Below are 20,080 nucleotides of genomic sequence, written 5' to 3'. Positions count from 1 at the left end.
CCCAACAAATCTTATTTAATAAATTAGAATATTATTAAAAGGTTCTGAGCTTTTTGTACGTCAGTTCAGTAACTTAAGCACATTTATATTCCACACAGATGTTTTTTGGTTGGACTTCTGTTGATGTTTTTCCACTTCCACTTTTAAAACTATATTTAAAAAAAAAAACATTAACACAGACATGCGTATTTCATAAAAGATTTTGCTGAATACCTTTGATGAATGTCCTGTAATGGAATGCATATTCAAGTTTTTTAGATGAGACATTATTTACTAATTTTACTCATTAGAGATACATTTGGATTCAGTTAAATGCATTTGTTCTCTAACTGTAATTACAACTGTTGAAGAGGCTGGAGCTTGGTGCTGCTGTCCATCACATATATGCACATCCCATACACAATATACTGACAAGTTGATTTCTGGCAAAAACCACAATGTCACCATTGTTTATTCAAGGGCTTGAATTGTCATTACTGCCGGCACAATGGCAGGAATTTTTTACCAATTGTTGCTCCTCTGCACGTCTGCGGCTAAGTGGAGTTGCAGGGTGAGTCACACATTCATGTATCTGTTCCTTATGGGAAATCCTCCAATTAACAGTCATAATCAATGAAGAGGGGCTTTGCAACTGAGTCAAGTAGATCCCAAGACTTAAGTTTCAGTTGCAAAGTACGTCAAATAAAAAAGCTGCTGTTTTCGATGACTGAAGGGTTTTACACATCTATCTGTTTATCACTTAACTCCAGATGACATTTGGGACAGGTATTGAATCGTGGATTTAACCCTGTTCCTCTATTTTTGGTTAGTGATATTGACTGGAAGGCAAGTAGTGAAACTATACACTTGATTAATTGATTTTAATTCAAAGAAATTTCCTTCTTTTCTTCCCCAGAACACCACAAGTCCCATCTTTCCTGTTGAATGGTGCTGTGATGAGATAAAGCTAATTGGTTTTGAAAAATTAAGGAACTCTTTTGATGTTTGTTGTGTAAAACTCTGGATTAAGGGATGAAATTAAGGATGCAGAAATCTCCCCTCTGCAGAAATCTCCCCTCTGCCCCCAAATGCCTTTAGATTTCTACATCAAGTGCATTTGGCTCTAAAGCTGAAGCATTTTCATGCTTTCTTATGAAAAGCCCAAATGACTAACAAGGAAGAGGAAGTGAGGTAAGGTTGGGTTCATCTCTGCTTCCTCTTAACTTGTACTGAGAGCTACTGCTTATTCAAACGGTAGGATTTCATTATGAGTTCCAACCCGATGAGTATTGTGGTAAAATCTCATACAGGAGAAGATGCTAGGTTTTTTTTATTTTTTTATATTGTACTTGCCAGAGCTACCAGATATGACTCATAAATCATTTCAGGTATGAATGACAGTCTGACTGTTTGTAGTTTGAGCTTGCTCTCAGTCAGTGCTGATGTAATTTTGGATCTACCACATTTAGGCGGATCTACCACATTTAGGCAAATCTACGCAAATGTAGGCAAGTCAAAAACACCCCGAAAAATTGTATGAGACACAAACGTAGGACGTGATCTAAATAAAATGTGATAATGGAACAGATTTGTTTTCATCTGCAGATGGGCATTCTGAGTTGATGCTATTAAAAATAAAAGTTAGACTTCCTGGAACCAAGAAATTCCTTCAAAAGTTTCCCAAATGGATGTGTAAAAAGCAAACATGTGCTCCACAGATCGGCCTGACAGTGAGTGGGGGGGATTCTTGTCTCTGTTGGATAATTTAAAGGAATGAGAGACGCTTTTTAGTTTGAAATAAGAATGTTGTTCTTTTCATTCCAAAAGTGCCTGGAGCATCTCAGGATGGAGTACATTTCCAACGAGGGAATTCCCTTCTTCTTCTTAGGCTAAAATCTGCCTTTAGGTGGCTGATAGCTTAAACCGTTGACTTCCTACCAAGAAAAAATGAAAAGAAGCAATTTGCATTAATACCCACTGAGTCAATCAATAAACATTGAATCAAAATGATCTCCTCATGACCACAGCAATCCATTTAGTTTGAATAAACATGTATGCTGTTTTGGGAATTTCCACCCAATGGAGGGAAATTCCCATTCTTTTAGGATTCCCTTAAGATTAATGGTTGTATCCATCCATTCTGTGTTTGCCTGGATAAGTGTTAGGCTAAAGTTTTTTCCTGTCTGGGTGTACGGCAGCTACCGTCAGTCGCATCCCGGTGCTTTCAAAACCAGTTTCTGACAGGAACTGATCCTCTGCTGTAACCTTTCTTTTTTATTCAAAGAAAAATCTTTGTTTCTTAGAAAAGTTCCCAGAGACTCAGGTGGGGACTTGTGACCTATTTCTTTCCACTCTGAGATGGGTGGGTTGAGCACTTGTGTGGAAGTTCAGTCACTTTTAGACCCTGTTGTAACGCGTAGGAGGGAGCTGGCGGGGGGAGAATCCCCAACAGAGACCTCGTGGCTTTTTTTTTTTTTTTTTGTATGTCAGCTCCTGTGTGTGTGTGTCTGTCTGTGTGTGTGTGTGTGTGTGTGTGTGTGTCTGTCTGTGTGTGGGTGTGTGTGTGTGTGTGTGTGTGTGTGTGTGTGTGTGTGTGTGTGTGTGTCGGTGTGTGTGTGTGTGTGTGTGGGTGTGTGTGTGTGGATTGCTTTCAGAAAACATTTTCAAACTGCCCTTTAAAAGCCAAATATGGAAGCAGTGTTTCTGTGGGTACATAAGATAAAGTCTTATTAGTGAAATCAAAGAATTGGAAATCTTTTAACCTCCAGTATTTCCCCTTCGTTGTTAATTATTGACTTCACATGTGATACCATTGTAAGACTCACTGTAAGGATTGGATAATGTGAGGTCATCTTGAAATCACATAAAGCTCCACTTAATGTTCTCAAACCTTATTTAATAAGACAAAAATATTCAATGTCAAAAGTTTGTGAGATATTTTCCCAGAACTGCTTTGGATTATAGAAACTCTACTCTCAGTATCACTTCTCCAGCATAGACCTATGCTGTCTGGTAGCCTCGCTAAAATGCTAAATTAGCTGTGATGTCGGGTACAATCAAAACTGGCAACATAAAGTGGGCAAGACTGGCTGAGCAACACTTCACGCCCCAAGTGTAAGGAACTGAAAGAACAGGTGAAAAATAAAATCATTAAAATGACTGAAAGTATCCTATGGGGCGGTTCAAGGCCAGAACCACTTCTGAACAAAGAGAAGAGAAGCTTTTGTCTCATATTAGCAAAAAACCTCAAAAAAACCAATGATGATGCCAGAATCGTTTGGCAAAATAATCTGCTAAAACAAAAGTACATTTTCTTGAAAGGTCCATAACTTAAGTCTGGTGAGAGCAACATTCCCCCAGCATGATGGGGATTTAGAGAAAATCCCAGTCATGCTGACAATAAAACATGTTGGTTTGCAATGTGATGCTGATTTGCTGCTTCAGGAACTGAATGACTTGCACTGAATGGCTACAAAAAAGATGAATTGAAGGTTTTTCAAGGGGCCTGGATTTGGATGGACATGCTGTGATGAGGCCTTCAACAGGTCGTTATGCATGAAAACACTCCAGTGTGGCTGATTAAAGGAATTGACCCAGATGACATATCTTTGTAAGGCTGCATCTGAATAAACCACAAGACAATTCATTATCAATGTGAAAGTGATGTTTCTATCATCATTCTGTGTTACTTATCTTAATTTGTTTCTCTTTCTATTATCTGTAAATATCGACATTGATCTGGATGATCCAAATTTGTCTAGAAGTTATTAAAACCCTTTTCTTCTGGTCTGAACCTGGAGTTCCAAGCAGACCAGCTCATGCTCCTTGTTTCTTTCTCTCGTTCATAATGTCAATTCCTGTTATCCATATTTCAAATGTATTTTAACAAACAAGCCTGATAGGCGATCTGCTGCAGTATTACATAAAATCAACTTTTTTTAGATTTACATCATGTCATAATGTTATTCCTTCATCAAAAACATACCTGCGGTGTTGCTTTTGCTATTTCATGGACATTTGAGAAAACCTTTAATCTCCATGGCAACCATCTATCTGTGTAAAAGGCCTGCTGAGGCAATTGTGCTGAGTTTGTTATAGGATCTACTTTTTCATGCAATGTGGATAAAAACATTGTTAAAGGGTTAATAGAGGAGTAACAGGTTTACTTCTTAAAGGCAACCTGTTGGAAAGAGCAGGAGTTTCTTAAAGAGACAGAATCCCAATTTCAAGGCACTGTCAACTATTTTAAGTCATACAGTATATATACAGTATTTTTACATTTAACAACTGAAGGTACATAGTTACTTGATTGAATTATAACATGTGTCTGGAAAACACAGAGCACTGCTCCCTTAACAGAAATAGTGCACTAACAATGTGGGGGTTGTATTCTACAGCCCAATGTTGCAAATGGTGGAGTCTGATTAGTAAAGTAAAAGGGTATAAGTCAATGCCTACAACCCCTAATGTACTAAAGCAATCCTGTAAGTCAAGTGGGGCTTTTTTCATCTTAAGCTACTGACTAAATCAGGCAGAAAACTTCTTCAGGTTATGTGTGCCAAAGGTCACTTGTCGTTGTGTTGAATCATGTGGTGTAATGAGTTTTTCCTATGACACTTATGGAAACCTTGTTTTTTTTTCCACAATTCTGACTTGTTCACGCAGCATTAAAAGTTGTTCTGCATTGAGTGAATGCATAGTGGCTTTTTGAGTTCCCAGGTGCCGTAATAAACAGGTTTTTGTTTCAAATGTGACCTTGAATATGTCATATTTTTCACAACCCTTGAGTGCAGATTTGACCCCAGATAACACACCTACTGTCGCCCAGAAGCAACACGTGTATGGGTTCACACGGCGGTAGACCTACTTGTTTGTGACGTCTATGTCAGAAAACACGCAAGCGTGCCAAACAAGGACTGAAAAATGTGGCTACACGCCTGCTGGGTATGAGGGATTGTTGTAAAACCAATGACACGACGCCAGGGCGACGTGTTCGTCCAGGAGGAGCGACTGATGCAGGTCAGCAAAGCGAAGCAATCTGCTGGGTCTCTTAGGGCTGACCAGTTTCCCCATCCCCCACACCATGATGCTGCCACCACCATGTCTGACCAGAGCTCTTATTTCCATGTTTGCTGTGTCCAATATATGACAAGCTGAACATAGCATCTCAGAGCTCATTGTTAGCGCTGGCTTTCATTCTGTCTCTCCATAAAGGACAGATTTGACCAGTGACGGCCGCCTCAGCAGATGTTTCCGGCTGAGCTGTGGATCTGTGCAGCTCCTCCACAGTGGGCCTCTCACTTGCTTCTTTCTTTCAGCATTGCTCTCCTTGCCCCTCCTCTCGGTTCTTGGTAGGTTTGTATCCTCATGAGATCTTCAAAGTTGGGATATTGTTTGATCATCTAAGGGTGTTTAAACACTATTAGCATCTGTCTGCTGTGTTCTTTGGTTTTCCGGAAGTTGTTTGTTCTTCAGCAACTTGTGAGGCCTTTGCAGGGCAGCTGGATTCACACTGAGGTTCAGTTCATCTGTTTACTCGCTAGACATCAGAAGGGCTTTGGGTTTTTATTTAGGGGTATGAGATGTTGATTTGTAAAATGTTGAAGTGCACAAATTTGTGATGCTCTGTCACATAAAAATGTTTTGTTTGAAGTGTGACTCGAGGGATATAAATGAAGTCAGTGTGAAGCTCACCAAACACCAGCCGCAGTCAGATAACTTCCTTATGTCACAAACATATCAGCAGTTCCTCGTCTTCTTTGGTTTCATTTTGGTCTAGATTAAAATGTTCCATTGTCTGAGCTGACATCAGCAGGTACAGTAAGTGATTGCTCTCTCATACACACAAACGTTGTTTGGCTTTGTCTTCTCTTCGCTCTGCAACTGCCTACTTCCTTTTTTAAAAACAGGGGATGTCCAGCTTCCTGTGCTTTGCACACTGAACCCAAGACAACTGATTCACCGAAGGCAGCGCCTGCCTGCTGCCGTGTTTGTGATACTTCACAGGGTCTGATTTATTCACCGACCCATCTGCAGGCAGTTGTTGAGGTTTGGGCGTGACTCCGGCTCATTCCCCCTTCCATGCCATGTGGAGTTTGGCTCGCTTCGACACAAACAGCTGGGAATTCGGCCATGGCAGCACAGCGTGCCCATTCAGGCAGCACTGGGAAGGGGGTTTCCACCGTGCACAAACACAAGCACACGTGACGCGCTAAAAAAGATGAACACACAGACTTAGATTAAGCGGTGCCAACTCTTTTGTGGTCAGCCCATGATCTGCGGTTCCAGCTTCAAGCTGCAGACTGTCTCAAGACTGAAACAAAACAACAGAATAATGGAGAAGAATTTCAAATGATACAAATCAACTTGCAAAAAAAGAAAATGAGTGCCTGTCAGCAGGGTTTATTACAAAAATACTGAAAAACATCAACTGTGTTGTCAGCTTGGATGCAATCTTTACAAAGAAACTGTTTGATCAAATACGTTTTGTTTTGCTGCGGAATAGTTCACGCTTATTTGATCCCAAAGGTTTGCAAAAAATATATATGAATATATCATGACCCGGGTTGGAAACGAGAGAACAGATCATTGCACTGAAACGATTGGTGTCTTCCAGTAAGATGTACAAAAGAGAATAAATATCAATATAGCAATACACTTTTATATTGTACATCTGCCATTGAAAATATATATTTTGTTGAAGAATAATATAAATCCAATAGAAAATAATAATAATAATAACCATTAAAAATAATTACAATAGCACCACATGAAACACTAGGTGTCGGGATTCCTAAGGAAGAAGCTTATCAATCATCTCAATCGTACAATCCTACGATAAGTCTTTTGGTTAAATGTAAAGAAAGTGCAGCAAGTTTGTAATTTAACCATGAGGTATTTCACATTATATATACATCACATATCTATATCTATATCTATACATACATGTATATATATATTGCATTGGCATCTTCTCCTATCACAGGAGAGCAGTGAAGACGGTGTGGGTGCAGACACAGAAAGGCTTGCAGGGGAACTTTGGGTTCACTGTTTGCAAAGAGTCTTCAGTCAGTTGTTTGGTTTGTAGTCAGCGGCTCTGACATCCGAGTCGCTTGTGTTCCCTGCGCTGTAGTGCTGGCTGTATGTTCAGCAACATACAGCCGTTCTCATAGCCGAGCGCACTCGTCGAAATGCTTCATGCACTCTGCGGCCTCGGTGTCGTTGAACCTGGCGTGACACTGCGGACACTGCAGCTCCGACGGGCCTGGGCATTCGCCCCAGTTTGTTGCCGTGGCGGCTGCTGCCCCCGTGGCGGCGGGCTGTGGTGGCAGCGGCGGCGCAGCCGTCTGCTGCTGCTGCCGGTCGACGGCCATCCTCAGCAGAGGCTCTGAGGAGTCCTTGTTTCGCCTCGGGGAGATCCGGTGACCGATGTGGACGCGACACAAGGGGACAACGTCCCGGCTGTCTCTGCTGGATCCCTGCTGAGAGGCACAGACCCGGTCAGACCAACGGCCATTCCACCCAGAACCGGCCCAAGTTTACTTTGATTACTAAACTAGAATGTGACTGAGGACCACCAACCCACAACTGCAAAATTACCACAATTTAGCTAAGAGCAATATTTACAAATATGTTCATTATTGATACTCCTGATGGATTTGAGTTTATTTTTACCATCATGTTTTTTCTGACTGGAAGTAATATTAAAGTTTTGGAGTGATGAAAAAAACTGATGAAAAAACCTGGGAACGGAGCTAAAGTACGATATTTCTGATTTACTAACTGTGCTTTATCTTTATATCATAACTTGGTAAAGTATAATAAATGTTATTTTTGTTTGCTAAATTTTTTCAACACTTTTTGTGTGAATGTGACATGCTGCTGTTATTTCCCCACAGTGATAAAAGTAATTTCTATTCTTCAAAGGACAAGTAGAAATACAGCCAGACACATATAGCTGGTTTTTAAGCCCTTAACTGTAACCCACCAGATGAATGTGTCCATGAGGACAGCAGGGGCCTTGTGACAATTCAGGGGTTTTAAAGATTCTTTTTTCTTTTGATTATTGAGGATTTCTAACATTCAATACGGAACTTTTAAAGATGAACCAAAAACAAGATAATTAAATGTTTTTCTACATGTAATGATGTTTTTCAGAGATGCCCGTCATCCATGTGTTTCCTGTCTAAATCCACCATGAATATGAATAATTCTGTAAAGATGGCACGTATTGTGTTCTTGGGCTCTTTTTGTCAGTTTTAGGTTGCTAAGTAACAGGTCGGTTTGCTACTGCCTTGGGCCGGCTCTACATCCACCTGATAGAAGTGTTTCCCCCTCACCTGTTTGTGCAGCTGCTGCTTTAACTGAGAAATCTGCTCCTTCAGGTCCGCGATCCGACCCTGAGCTCGTTCTCTGTCGGCACGCTCTGACTTAAAGTCTTCGGTGTAGATGAGGACCTGGAAAAGCAAAACATCATCAATGTTCACTGTTTTCAGGTGATAAACACTGAATGAGTCAGGTTGTTTAATCCCTCGGTGGAGTGGAAGCCCACCTGCTGCTCCAGGGTCTGGATTCTCTCCTGCCCCTGCCTCCTCATGTCCTCCATTTCTCTGTCCAGCCTGGAGCAATCCCTGATTTTCTCCTCCAGGAGGGCGTTGAGCCTGGAAATCTCCTGGTGAAGCATGCCGGACCGGATGGAGTCCATGACTGGCATCAGGCCTGGCCCGGAGCTCTCCTTCAGCTTCTGACCCAGCGCCCGGATGTACTCCTCCCTACTGGAGTCGTACTTCTGCCACTGGGAGTTCAGATCCTGCACCTGCAAGCCGATCACAACCACACGGTTTGAACTGTGACCCCACACCGGGTTGGTTGTGTAACCATTCGGGCCGAATGTGGGGACGCAAGACCGAAACTCACGTAAGACACGCGCTGCTTCAGCTGCTGGTTTTCTTCCTGAAGCTGGCGGATTTTGGATTTAGCAGCATTCAAGTCGGAAAGCTCCGGTGTCTGCAGAAAGGCCACAGAAAGACTTAAATTGGAGCAAAAGGAGAAAAAAATTGAAACATAAACACAGCAGAAGGAGAGTTGAACACACACCTCCTTGGCACTTTGCTCCTCCACCTCTCCTCCTGTTCCCTTCTTCTCCCGCTCCAGCCGGGCCAGCAGCTCCTGGCACACCTTGACGGTGGCGCCCAGCTGGCCGCGCAGCTGGTCGGCCTCCTCGGCCAGCGACGAGCACAGGACGCTCCGGGTGGCCTCAGCCCGGTCGCGCTCCTCCAGGGCTGCCCGCAGTCTCTGGATCTCCCGGTCCTTCTCGTGGTCCGGCTGACTCCGGATCCGCTCCAGCTCCAGCTCCTTCTCCCTGATCTGTGCAGTCAGCCTCTGCATCTCCTACAAGGAGGGATACAAATTATTTTAGAAATACTGCACTGCAATAGTTTATTCCAATTATTTATAGCGAGTTATTTTGCTTGTGATTTGAATATTTTCTTGAAAATGTTTCAATCCATTCATCCATAATCATCATCATACACACTTATCCTAGTGGGGACATGAGGAGCTGGTTTCCATGTTTAGCTGTTAACTGGTGGGAAGTAAAATGTTTCAATCTGTTATCTAATGCTATAAAAACAGGCATAATCTACCATCAGAAAAAATTGTAACAAAGGCATGTTTCTAGCATGTCATAATATTTCAACGAATTTAATAAAATAATATAAATGTTTAGCAATAAACTGGATGAATCCAACACAGCCCGACTGTTCACCACTTTAGATATGTATGGATTTGGCTCTAGACTTAAAACTTGATTTTCTGATAATATTACAATTACTATCAGTGTGATGACGAGAAATGATTTAATAGTCACAAATGACAGAAAAAAAAAGGTTTCTGCAGCCAGAGGTCAACAAACACACACACACACACACACACACACACACACACACACACTGCGCTTGTTACTATTTTACTATTGTAGTAAAAGAGTTGGTGAAGCTCTCATCGAGTCAACAGGAAGAAAATCAAATAACGTAACAATTATGTCCATATTGAACGTTTTTGTAGTTAAATGAAAGAAATTTTTTTTTTTAAAAAATCCTATATATATATATATAGGATATATATATATATAGGATATATATATATATATATATATATATATATATATATATATATATATATATATATATATATATATATATATATATGTCCTAACACACGCAGCTGCCCATAAAACTGTACAAAATCTTTTTTTGTCTGTTCTCATGAAATAATTCTAAGATCATATCTGTATATCTTCTCAAAACTGTATTGATCGATCTCTTCCAAACATACCACAGGAAAAATTAAGCCATAGTAAAAAGAGGAAAAATTCCCACAAGACCAGAAGTTTAGTTTAAAACTTATTGGCTTATATTTATATCATATATCTAAATGTTGGGACTGTTGGGTTTTTGAAGATTTTGTACCCGGTGCGAGTTTATTCTAGCACCGCCCTTGTAATTTCATTTTATTTTTTGTTGTTATTATTTTGTATTTATTTATTTTTTCAATTGTGCCAGATAGACTCCCTCATTCCTATAATATACTAACAGCTGCTCTGTTTGTTTTTTCTGAAAAATGTCTTTAATTACTTGAAATAAATAGAGTTAATGAACACATTGAAAAAGAGGTTGGATGTCCTCCATGTGTTCAGGGTCATGCGGAGCTCTGGCTCCAGGTTTACCTCTCCTTGTCGGGCTGCTTTCACCTCCATGTCGTTTCTCTTCTGCTTCAGCTTGCAGATCTCTGACAGCAGGCTTTCCACCAGGGAGTTGGACGGACCGATGACCACGGGCTCATCGTCTCCCAACGTCATGTACATCCTCTCATGTCTGACCAGCCTGGTCTTCAGGTCAGCTATGATATTGTCCTTGAGGCAGAGCTGCTTGTTGAGGAGCTCCATCTCCCCCCGCGTCTCGTGATACAGGGTGTTCAGGACGCCGTAGCTCCGCGTCCTCTCCCTCAGCAGCGCGTCTCCCTCGGAGCCGATGCTGGCGCTATCCATGGCGGACGTTTTTTTTTTTTTTTTAAGTAGATTCAACACCGTCAGGTCTTTTAATAATAATCATCCAGCATTTGACGCCTCTGCCTCTCACCCCGTGTCTTTTAGAAATGCACCGAGGAGGTAAATTCTACCGGAGATTTGGCGCATCAGTGTCGAGAATAATCTCCCCGAACGGGGATTTCCTGGGGAACTTCCCCGCGGACTTTTTTTGAGCGTCGTCAAAACGGAGCCCAGCCTGCCTGCTGCCTGCCTGCTGCCGGCCGCCGTTCAAAGTCCCACAGCCCGGCGACACAGCAGTAAACTGAAGCCCCTTCAGACTGACGGCAATAATTGTTAACCTGCAAAAACTCATAAAAACACATTCAACTTTCTTTCGCTCGGGTTCCTTCGGCAGCGGCTGAAAAGGAAACGCGAATGCTGCCTTCAATGACGTCGTAATTTCGAGCTCTGGCGTCTTTGCTCGACACGACCAAATTCTCTTTATGCAGGCGCATTTCAGTCATTGAAAATGTTAACTCACATCAGTGATTGAGTAAAAATGGCTAAGCTAAAACACATTCATTCAAGAATGCATTTCTGTTTATTATGAAGCCATTGAAGAACCATAACACACTGTGTTATAGTGTGTATTATACTCTGATACACGGAGTTGTTACAGTATTCCAGTAATTTTATGGTTATCCACTGTTAAATATTCTAATACCACTAACCTTTTAACCCCCAAAAATATATGCTATGTTCATTTTGTCTAAATTAGACCATAAGTTAGACAAAATATAAATGTCAATAAGCATGGGGAAGCTGCAGACTTGAAAGCAGCCCTGCAGACAGACTCTGAGATCATCTATACAAGGGGGTCAAGCCACAAAGGTTGTTGCTAAAGAGACTGAACATAAGCATAAACAATACAAAGTTGATCAGAAGAAAAAAAAAAGTGTGATGGAAGATGTGAAAAACAACAACAAAAAAAGCCTTTAAGTAATATTTAAAGAATAGTGGGGAATTTTGAGGTTTATTCCATTTTTAATGCTTTATTGTATTTGAATAAATAACAAAAGCAAGTCTGAATGTCTGTAAATTATTCTTTTTGGGTTCTGAACTGATGACACTGAGGGTTTCAGCAGATAATTTACTGTATGACACAATAATCCCAAAAATGCCTTCATCTCACATGTTACGTGGTGTGAACATCTATTCAGTTCCCTTTAGTCAGACATGAATAAAATTCTTGTGTAGCCAGAGGCAGAAGAGCAACCAGCAGATTTGGGCACGAAGGCCTTGGCAACTCAGAGGAGAAGCAGAGATCCACAGCGCAGGTGGGAGAGTCGCCTGGAAAACTAAGTCGTCCACGTCATAAATCTGGCTTTAGTGGAGGAGGGGTACAAAGAAAACCATATGGAAAGAAATTCAAGTCTTTTTTTCAGTTTGTCTACTCCTGGGATCAATGAGTGATGAGCAGCAGGAGAGAGTCCATCAGGACAGACAAGAGTCGGAGAATTTTATACAGCTGTAATGTTCAATTCACATGTATACCAGTGTTTATTATTATAATTTACATAAATACAAGTTTATCTTTATGGAAGTTTTTTTTTTTTTTTTACTTTTATTGAATTAATGCACTCTGTTAGAAAATGTATGAGAAATGTTAACAGAAACAAACTGATAATGTTAAAAAATGTCATCAATTCAGTCAGGAGATCAGATTTCTCTAAATCAAATTGGAATAGATAGACTGAGAGAAATGGATGTCATTTTTGCAAAATTGTCTTAATTCAGTTGACAAAACAAGGACAACTTCCAAAAAATATTTTTTGTAACCTGGTGTTATTTACAGTTCTCGTCACATTTATGCAGTTATTTGAAATACATTTTTGTAGTAAATGTAACGTGACAACATGAGCAAACCTTTTCAGGACTGTAAGAGAGGGAAGCATCTGTAGTCTAATGTTTTACCAGGCAGATGCTAATTTATTTACTAAAGTAAGGAAAAATTAACTGTAAAAGGTCATTTCAAAACCAGTCTTGAAATATGATGATATTAATAGGTTTTTGCATTACGTAAAATAATCCAGGAACCTAAGCACTTTAACTTTCCAAAGAGAAAACAATAATAGAATAAGGAAGGTAGGAGTGGGAGGTGTTATTATTAGTGAATTCATTATCATCCACTGACCTCCATGTGATTCAGCATGGAGTACTTCTCTTAGTTTACTTTCACTCACTGTGGGCTGCTTCGGTATTTCAAACATGTGGTCAAGTTTGACTTTTCTTTTTTTTTCTTTTACAAAAAAAGTGTGGTCTGAGTTGTGGTTAGAGTCGAGCACAGCAGCAAAGGACACAAAAATCATCACCATCCCACAGATTTTGAGCCTTTTGTTCCATCACCCTAATCTAAAATATGCATTTATGTATTCTGAGTGCGAGTAGATGCATAACGCAACAGAAGAGGGGAATATTATGTGTTCTCATACCGAAAATATTATCACATTTTATGACATTGCTAGAAATCTCCAAGAACATATGTAGGCTAATGTGTGTTTGTAGGAAAGTCATTGGGGAAAAACTCAGGTTCCCTCAGGTTGATGGTGGACTACAAAAACAATTAATGTATCTGAACAAAGTGAAACTGCTGTCTAGACTGTAGGAGTGTTAAATTCTTTTCTGGCATTCATTCAAGAGGTTAATCAGACCCTCTGGGCAGCGGGGAGTCCCAGGTATTCCTGGGTTATACAGACCATGACACTGACTGACATCTTCTGTTCTGAGGTGAGTCACAAATCAAATGACTGTCATATGAAAGCATGAATATATATATATATGTCCAACACGGAAGTATCTCTTATGTGTTGGACTCTGAACTGGTTGTGTGTGCTGTGTGTAACTTCTTCACATTTTCTATTACCACGTTTCTGAATTTCAATCCATTCGTGCCATCATTTATAGAATTGGAGCTCTCAAAAGTTTGTGTAAGGGTGTGAAAAACTGAGTTAATATAAAATATGAGACTTTGAAAGGAACCCAAAGTGTTCTTTCCTGATATCTAAAAAAAAAAACTCACCAAAAAAAATTACATCTAACTGTAGTTTCATGTTGATTCATTTCTCAATGAATTGTAATAATAACTCCACCTCCCTCCCAAGCACACACACACACACACACACACACACACACACACACACACACACACACACACACCACACACACACACACACACACACACACACACACACACACACACACACACACACACACAATTATCAGGATGATTAAAATGGGTCATTTTAAACTTCCAAGCTGCAGCTGAACTTTCTGGTGTTTTCACTGCACATCAACGCACCGCCACTTTCAAATGTTACCACCGCATTCCACTAGAGGGCAGTGTTCAACTAAGACTTATAAATCACACCAGATCATTTCTAACAGACGACCGAACGAATGAAAAAGATTCAAACTTTATTCTGAACACTCATCCACATAGGCAACAAATTGACCTCTTTAAACATGTAGCGAGGAACACCTGAAACTACATACGTGGCAATATTGTATATTTACATCAGAAAACTTTAAAAATTATTACATTAGATTAAACAAGCAATAAGCTCATTGCTTGTTTAATCTAAACAGGTAATAAACTCATACTTTACTGTATATTGAGACACTGATGGTTATGACCAGATTTTGCTTGGAACAAACAAAATCATTGAAGATGCAGATCCTAATATTAACAACCAAACAAACAAACAAGCATGAAAATGAGCGCTAGAGTAAAAAAAAAAAAAGTTTTATCTGAGGCTAAAACAGCAGTTGCTCACATAAAACAGTCTACTAATAATATTATAGGGATGAACAGGAGAATATAGCCAGCTATCTCTCATATTGACTTGAGAAAATACAGGGAATATCTAAAAGTACAAATACTGTCTAAACATCTATGAACACACACACACACAAGCATCAGACTCAATGTGCATCATGCAAAATTAATCTGTCTTTATGTATCTGACACAAAGGCTAAAAATACATCTGAAAAAGCTGGACAAACATGTAGAAATAATATTTTCATCCTTTTTCTTTTTTAATTCATTTCTCACCTCAAAGCTGTTTTTATTTTGATGTTAAGTCACAATCACTAAAAAGTACTTGTGGAGCTTTAGAACAGAAGAGCAGGATTAAAAATGTAGCTGCATTCCATCTGCTCATAATTTGGTAGTTTTTAACGTTAGAGTCAATGGCCCATATAGTTTGCATGTGATGGTGTTCTGCTCCACCTTAAATACAATCTGAATGTTATTTACATGGACTACTGGGAGGTGAAGGAAAAACTCATTTTTATAAAAAGACATGGTATTCCCCAAATGTCCACTAGGGGGCCAAGTTCAATTTACAGTGAACTAAAGATGAATAAAACAATTGTTCATTAATGGAGTACATTTCATAAACGTGAGGACCTCCCACAACTTGTATCCTATATATATTTAATTGGATTAAAGCACAATAAAAATATGATTTATCTTCAATAAAATAAAAATAATAATAAAAAAAACAATAGTGGAAGAATCTGGGATATGTAGTGTCTGAGACCTCGGAGCAATCTGTTCTCGAGAACAAACCAAAAAACATCTCAGCTTAACAGAAAAAGCTAAACTAAATTTAACCTAAAATCTGGAGCCTCCTTTCTTTCCTAACACTGCATCTTACGAAGGCTGCGGGAAATCCTCTTAAACTCGGGCTGTCCTCTCTGCCAGCGCTTCAGGGAGGTGATGACCAGATGGCTGTCCATCTTCTGGCCCATTACCAGGTAGGGGCCGTTGATGTCGTTCATCTCCTCACAGATACACCGCATCCCATCCTTCAGCCACAGCACTGTCCTCCGCAGGTCACGCTCCGTCACGCCGTTCATCGTGTAAATGGTCTTGGTCTTGGTCTCCGGTACTATTTTGGTGTCACCATTAATGTAGGAGATCTCCTTGACTTTGATCTTCATAACTGGAGATGGATGTGGAGGGAAAGAAAAGAGAATTAGAAATAAAATCAGCATTCAGCACTTTTATTCTGTCTCTGCTTTTTTCTGACACGTCACATCATATCAGATGCTGTTAACGTACAACTAGTCAGACAATATACAAAAAACAGTTTTAAAAGGGTGATTTTGTTTTTAAGGGAAAAAAATCTATTCATATGTCAATGAAAATACAAAAGCTCGAGTTTTTAAATCTTGGTTAAACTGTGATTAAGCATTCTGGCTGAAATAAACAAGCAAGACCAGATCAGACCAGTTCTGATAACTGTCTGACCTCTAGAACAGAACCTGCCTGACAACATGAACCAGGATAACATTTGGTTTTGAATCAGAGAAATTCAAAACCAAATGGGAAGCAAAGTCATATCCATCTATTAGTCTGGAAAAGGGTTGCAAGCACATCTTTAGACTGCTGCAAATCAGATAGAGCCATTTCCCCACAAACGCCCAACATTCAACGTACTGCAGGCTTCATCTGTCTGAGTTAGAGTCGGTGTTCGTCAGAAAGACGCTGAGCAAACAGAACATCCATGGGAGAGATCTGAGTTGTAAACCACATCTGACCAAAGAGAACAAAAAAGCCTCATATTTTCCTAAATAATCAGAACAGTAACATCTTGATGATTCTTTAGGTTTTAGGGAAAATATTCTGTGGACTGATGACACAAAAGTGTAACTTATCAAAAGAGCAGACCTCCAGTCGAACATAATAGTAGTAATGTGATGGTCTATTACTCCTTTGCTGCTGTAATTGTTGTTGGAATCAGGAATTCTGCCTCCTGCCAGAACTTCCTTAAGGAGAAGATTTGGCCTTCAATTTGTGAGCTTGGATTCCATCCCACTATGCAGCAAGTCCACCTCCGAAGGACGGAGAAAATACAATCAGGTGTGGATTTACATTTTATTAAGATGCTGTGGGAGGACCTTCAATGTTCAATGGCAGTCGCTGCCGACAGTGGCACAACCAGGTGTAAAGTTTAGGAGGAAAAACGTTTTTCAAATATGGCTAAATTAACTAAAAGAAAAACCAACCAACAAAATAAAAATAATAATAATTGTTTGAAAAGTGATTTTTTTTAAATAATATTGACTTGGGTTGATTTTGTCCAATATCAATACAATATTGTGGATCTGAAACCTTTGCACATGATGAAAAAAAAACAAAACAAAACAAACAAAAACAAAAAAAACAGAAGAAACCTGTAAGATGGTATGTGTTTTTATAATGCTGTAGAATCAGAACTGTAATGAGAATAAAATGCTGCAATAAAAATCTGCAAGACCTGACAATTTCTGTGCCCCCTGCAACAAAGTAGCAACTATGCAGCAGTTACAGGCTCTGTGATTTTCTTTTTCTACTTATTGAACATATCAATAAATAGAAAGATTTTGTCATAAAGTCAAACATTTCCTTACTACTACGTCAGGCTCTTTAACAGAAACTTCAACACATTTTTAGAAAGTCTTTCATACATTCCAGTCCTTAGAAAATAAATAAAATAAAACAAACAAAAAAAAACATTACTGAGACCAGAACAGACAGCTCTTAAAGAAAAGGAAAAAATATTGATTGAAACATCTTTTCAAAGCAAACTGCTGAATTTAACACAGCAAAGTAACTTTGATGTATAATCAGGTTTGTGCTCTAATCAGAAATACACACACAAAAAAAGTTAACAAGAGCCCAAAACCAGGATCCTATTTCACAAAGGGAGTGCTTGCGGGAAAACCTTTGGATTTAAAACACGTCTTTTCTATATTAGGTATAATTTTGACCGTTTCCCTTGTTGTGTGTGATGGAAGACCAGCTCTCTCTTCAAAACACCAAGACGTAAAGCCATCTGAGAAACTTAAACCCCATAAAAAGTGCATGAGACATCTGGGTCAAATGTACACCGTTGAAGAGTTTCCCGAAAGTGACTCACATTCAGCAGTTTAGGTTACTCTAATTCTGCCTTGAATTTCTTGGAACCACCTCTGATGACCTCTTGGGGCCTCTGCAGTTCACCCTCGGGAATAGTAAAGCTGGAGCACTTACCAAAATCATTCTTGCACAGACTGTCAACGATTTCGTTGCCATTTTCTTCCGTTTCTTTGCAAGCATCACACACCCTGGGCACTGAGAGAGAATTGGAAACGACGAACACTGCTCAGTTTCCCATAACTGAACATAAAATTGTACTCATGCACTTACATTTATAACAATGTGGTGGAGATTAGACGCAGGCTGAGATGCAAACATTTTAGTGCGTGCATATAAATGCACGCACTAAAATACGCACAAGACATTGCATTGAACACAAACGCTTCAACTGAGAGTTTTGCAGATCTCTACCCTCTCTGGTGACAGGCACGACGTTCTCAATGCTTGCAGGCGGAATGCACAGGTCGTTGTCGGGCGGGAAGCGGTTGCAGTCCAGCATCTCCGGCCACGGGTACCCGAACGCCAGCATGACGGGCCCGCATCCGTGCTTGACGCTCTCGCACAGCGACCTGCAGGGCTGTATGGCCTCGTCCAGGTCGTCCAGGCAGACGGGAGCGAAGAGCGAGCAGAGGAACTTCCTGGTGTCGGGGTGACACTGCTTCTGCACCAGGGGCGTCCAGGACGAAGCTTGCTGCAGCACCTCATTCATGGTTTCGTGTCCCAGCAGGTTCGGGAGGCGCATCTTCGTGTACTCTATGTCATTGCAAAGCAGGAGATTTTCAGGGATTTGCTTGCAGCTGTTCTTTTTCTGGAATAAATCGTGCTGGCCGAAGTTGTACAGTCCGTGGATGGCGCCGGTGGAGGCTATTACCACCCCCCACAAAACGGTCACAACTGAAATCAAGGCTCTCATTCTGCGTCTGGTGTTGGATTGTTCAGGCTGCAGGCTGCTGTGAGGATGGAGCGTCTGTCAGTGACCAACTGCTGCTGCTCACTGGAGCTTTTCTTCCAGACATGTCTGGGAGGAGTCTCTGCTCCAAAGGCCCCTTTTCTGCTCAACAAAACTGGTTTCCTGATGTCAAGCGAACTTTGCAGACAGATTTGTCTTCTCAGGCAGGAAAAGGCCGGGCTGTAGCTCCTCTGGCACTGCTGAGACGTAATGACGTCTAATTGTGCCTCAGTGTTTTATCACCGGCCGTTTTCTTGACAGTTTCCCTTTCATTTCCAGCCTCCCACCTCTTATGGAATCATAACAAAATCTGTCTGACTGGTTTTCCTCATTACACCCCAATCAGCAGAAATACACCCTGAGTGATCCTTTGGCTTGCTGGTCTTTGCTGTAAATAATTTGGGAATGTCAGTGGGGGCATTTAGCTCAGTTCAGTGGAGCGTTAATTTTCCGTCATTAGCAGTGGAGAAGTCCTTTGGGCAGGTCTGCAGGTTCATAACACATGGTGAAATATGGCTTACCCTGGTGTGAGAAGCAGACCTCCACTCAGCACACCCAGGGGTGTAACCCAATCTGCCTCTCACCTCTGCCTCTTCAGCTCTGGCTCCTCTGAGACCCCATGAACTGCGTTACACTGCAGCGTTTCCTCTCAGGCTTCAGATGTTTTAACATCGGACATGTGGGATTCCTTCCAGAAAGGGTCAGCTCACCTGAATCTTCTTCTTGCCTCTTGTGAATTGTTGCACTGTGTATAATGTTGCTTTTCCATAAAAAGTGTGTGTGTGTATAATATATATATATATATATATATATATATATGTGTGTGTGTGTGTGTGTGTGTGTGTGTGTGTGTGTGTGTGTTCAGACGCCTGCTGCTGCCACAGAATAATTACATGCAGAAATCACGTCTACAGTGAAAGAAAAATTGTTTTTATATATAATATATATATATATATATATATATATATATATATATATATATATATATATATATATATATTATATATATATATATATATTGTGTGTGTGTGTGTGTGTGTGTGTGTGTGTTCAGACGCCTGCTGCTGCCACAGAATAATTACATGCAGAAATCACGTCTACAGTGAAAGAAAAATTGTTTTTCCTGCAATAATAACTGATGAAATTAACCCCCGCCCCCCC

At 40.4% G+C, this 20,080-nt stretch overlaps 2 protein-coding genes across 3 annotated transcripts; both read right to left on the bottom strand.

Annotated features, from left to right (window-relative positions):
* Positions 1–6,365: 6,365 nt before the first annotated feature.
* On the bottom strand, positions 6,366–11,433 carry tnip2 (TNFAIP3 interacting protein 2). 2 transcript variants are annotated; one of them, XM_055056370.1, is made up of 6 exons: positions 10,706–11,433; positions 9,076–9,369; positions 8,896–8,985; positions 8,531–8,794; positions 8,319–8,435; positions 6,366–7,460 (listed from the first exon to the last, which is right to left on the bottom strand). In XM_055056370.1, exons 1-6 carry the CDS (start codon positions 11,024–11,026, stop codon positions 7,146–7,148), a joined length of 1,401 nt encoding a protein of 466 aa, XP_054912345.1. In that variant the 5' UTR covers positions 11,027–11,433; the 3' UTR covers positions 6,366–7,145. The 2 variants fall into 2 exon arrangements, with proteins under 2 accessions (XP_054912345.1, XP_054912346.1); XM_055056371.1 differs by having other exon boundaries at positions 6,366–7,457.
* Positions 11,434–14,462: 3,029 nt separating this feature from the next.
* Positions 14,463–18,975, bottom strand: sfrp2 (secreted frizzled-related protein 2). Its single transcript, XM_055056366.1, has 3 exons — positions 18,382–18,975; positions 18,085–18,165; positions 14,463–16,012 (listed from the first exon to the last, which is right to left on the bottom strand). Exons 1-3 carry the CDS (start codon positions 18,881–18,883, stop codon positions 15,708–15,710), a joined length of 888 nt encoding a protein of 295 aa, XP_054912341.1. The 5' UTR covers positions 18,884–18,975; the 3' UTR covers positions 14,463–15,707.
* Positions 18,976–20,080: the final 1,105 nt, after the last annotated feature.

This window comes from Poeciliopsis prolifica, unplaced genomic scaffold, assembly GCF_027474105.1.
Source record: "Poeciliopsis prolifica strain line A6 unplaced genomic scaffold, Auburn_PproV2 SCAFFOLD045, whole genome shotgun sequence".
Taxonomy (NCBI): domain Eukaryota; kingdom Metazoa; phylum Chordata; class Actinopteri; order Cyprinodontiformes; family Poeciliidae; genus Poeciliopsis; species Poeciliopsis prolifica.
Note: the sequence above shows the minus strand (reverse complement) of the source record. Positions and strands in the feature narration are given on the sequence as shown.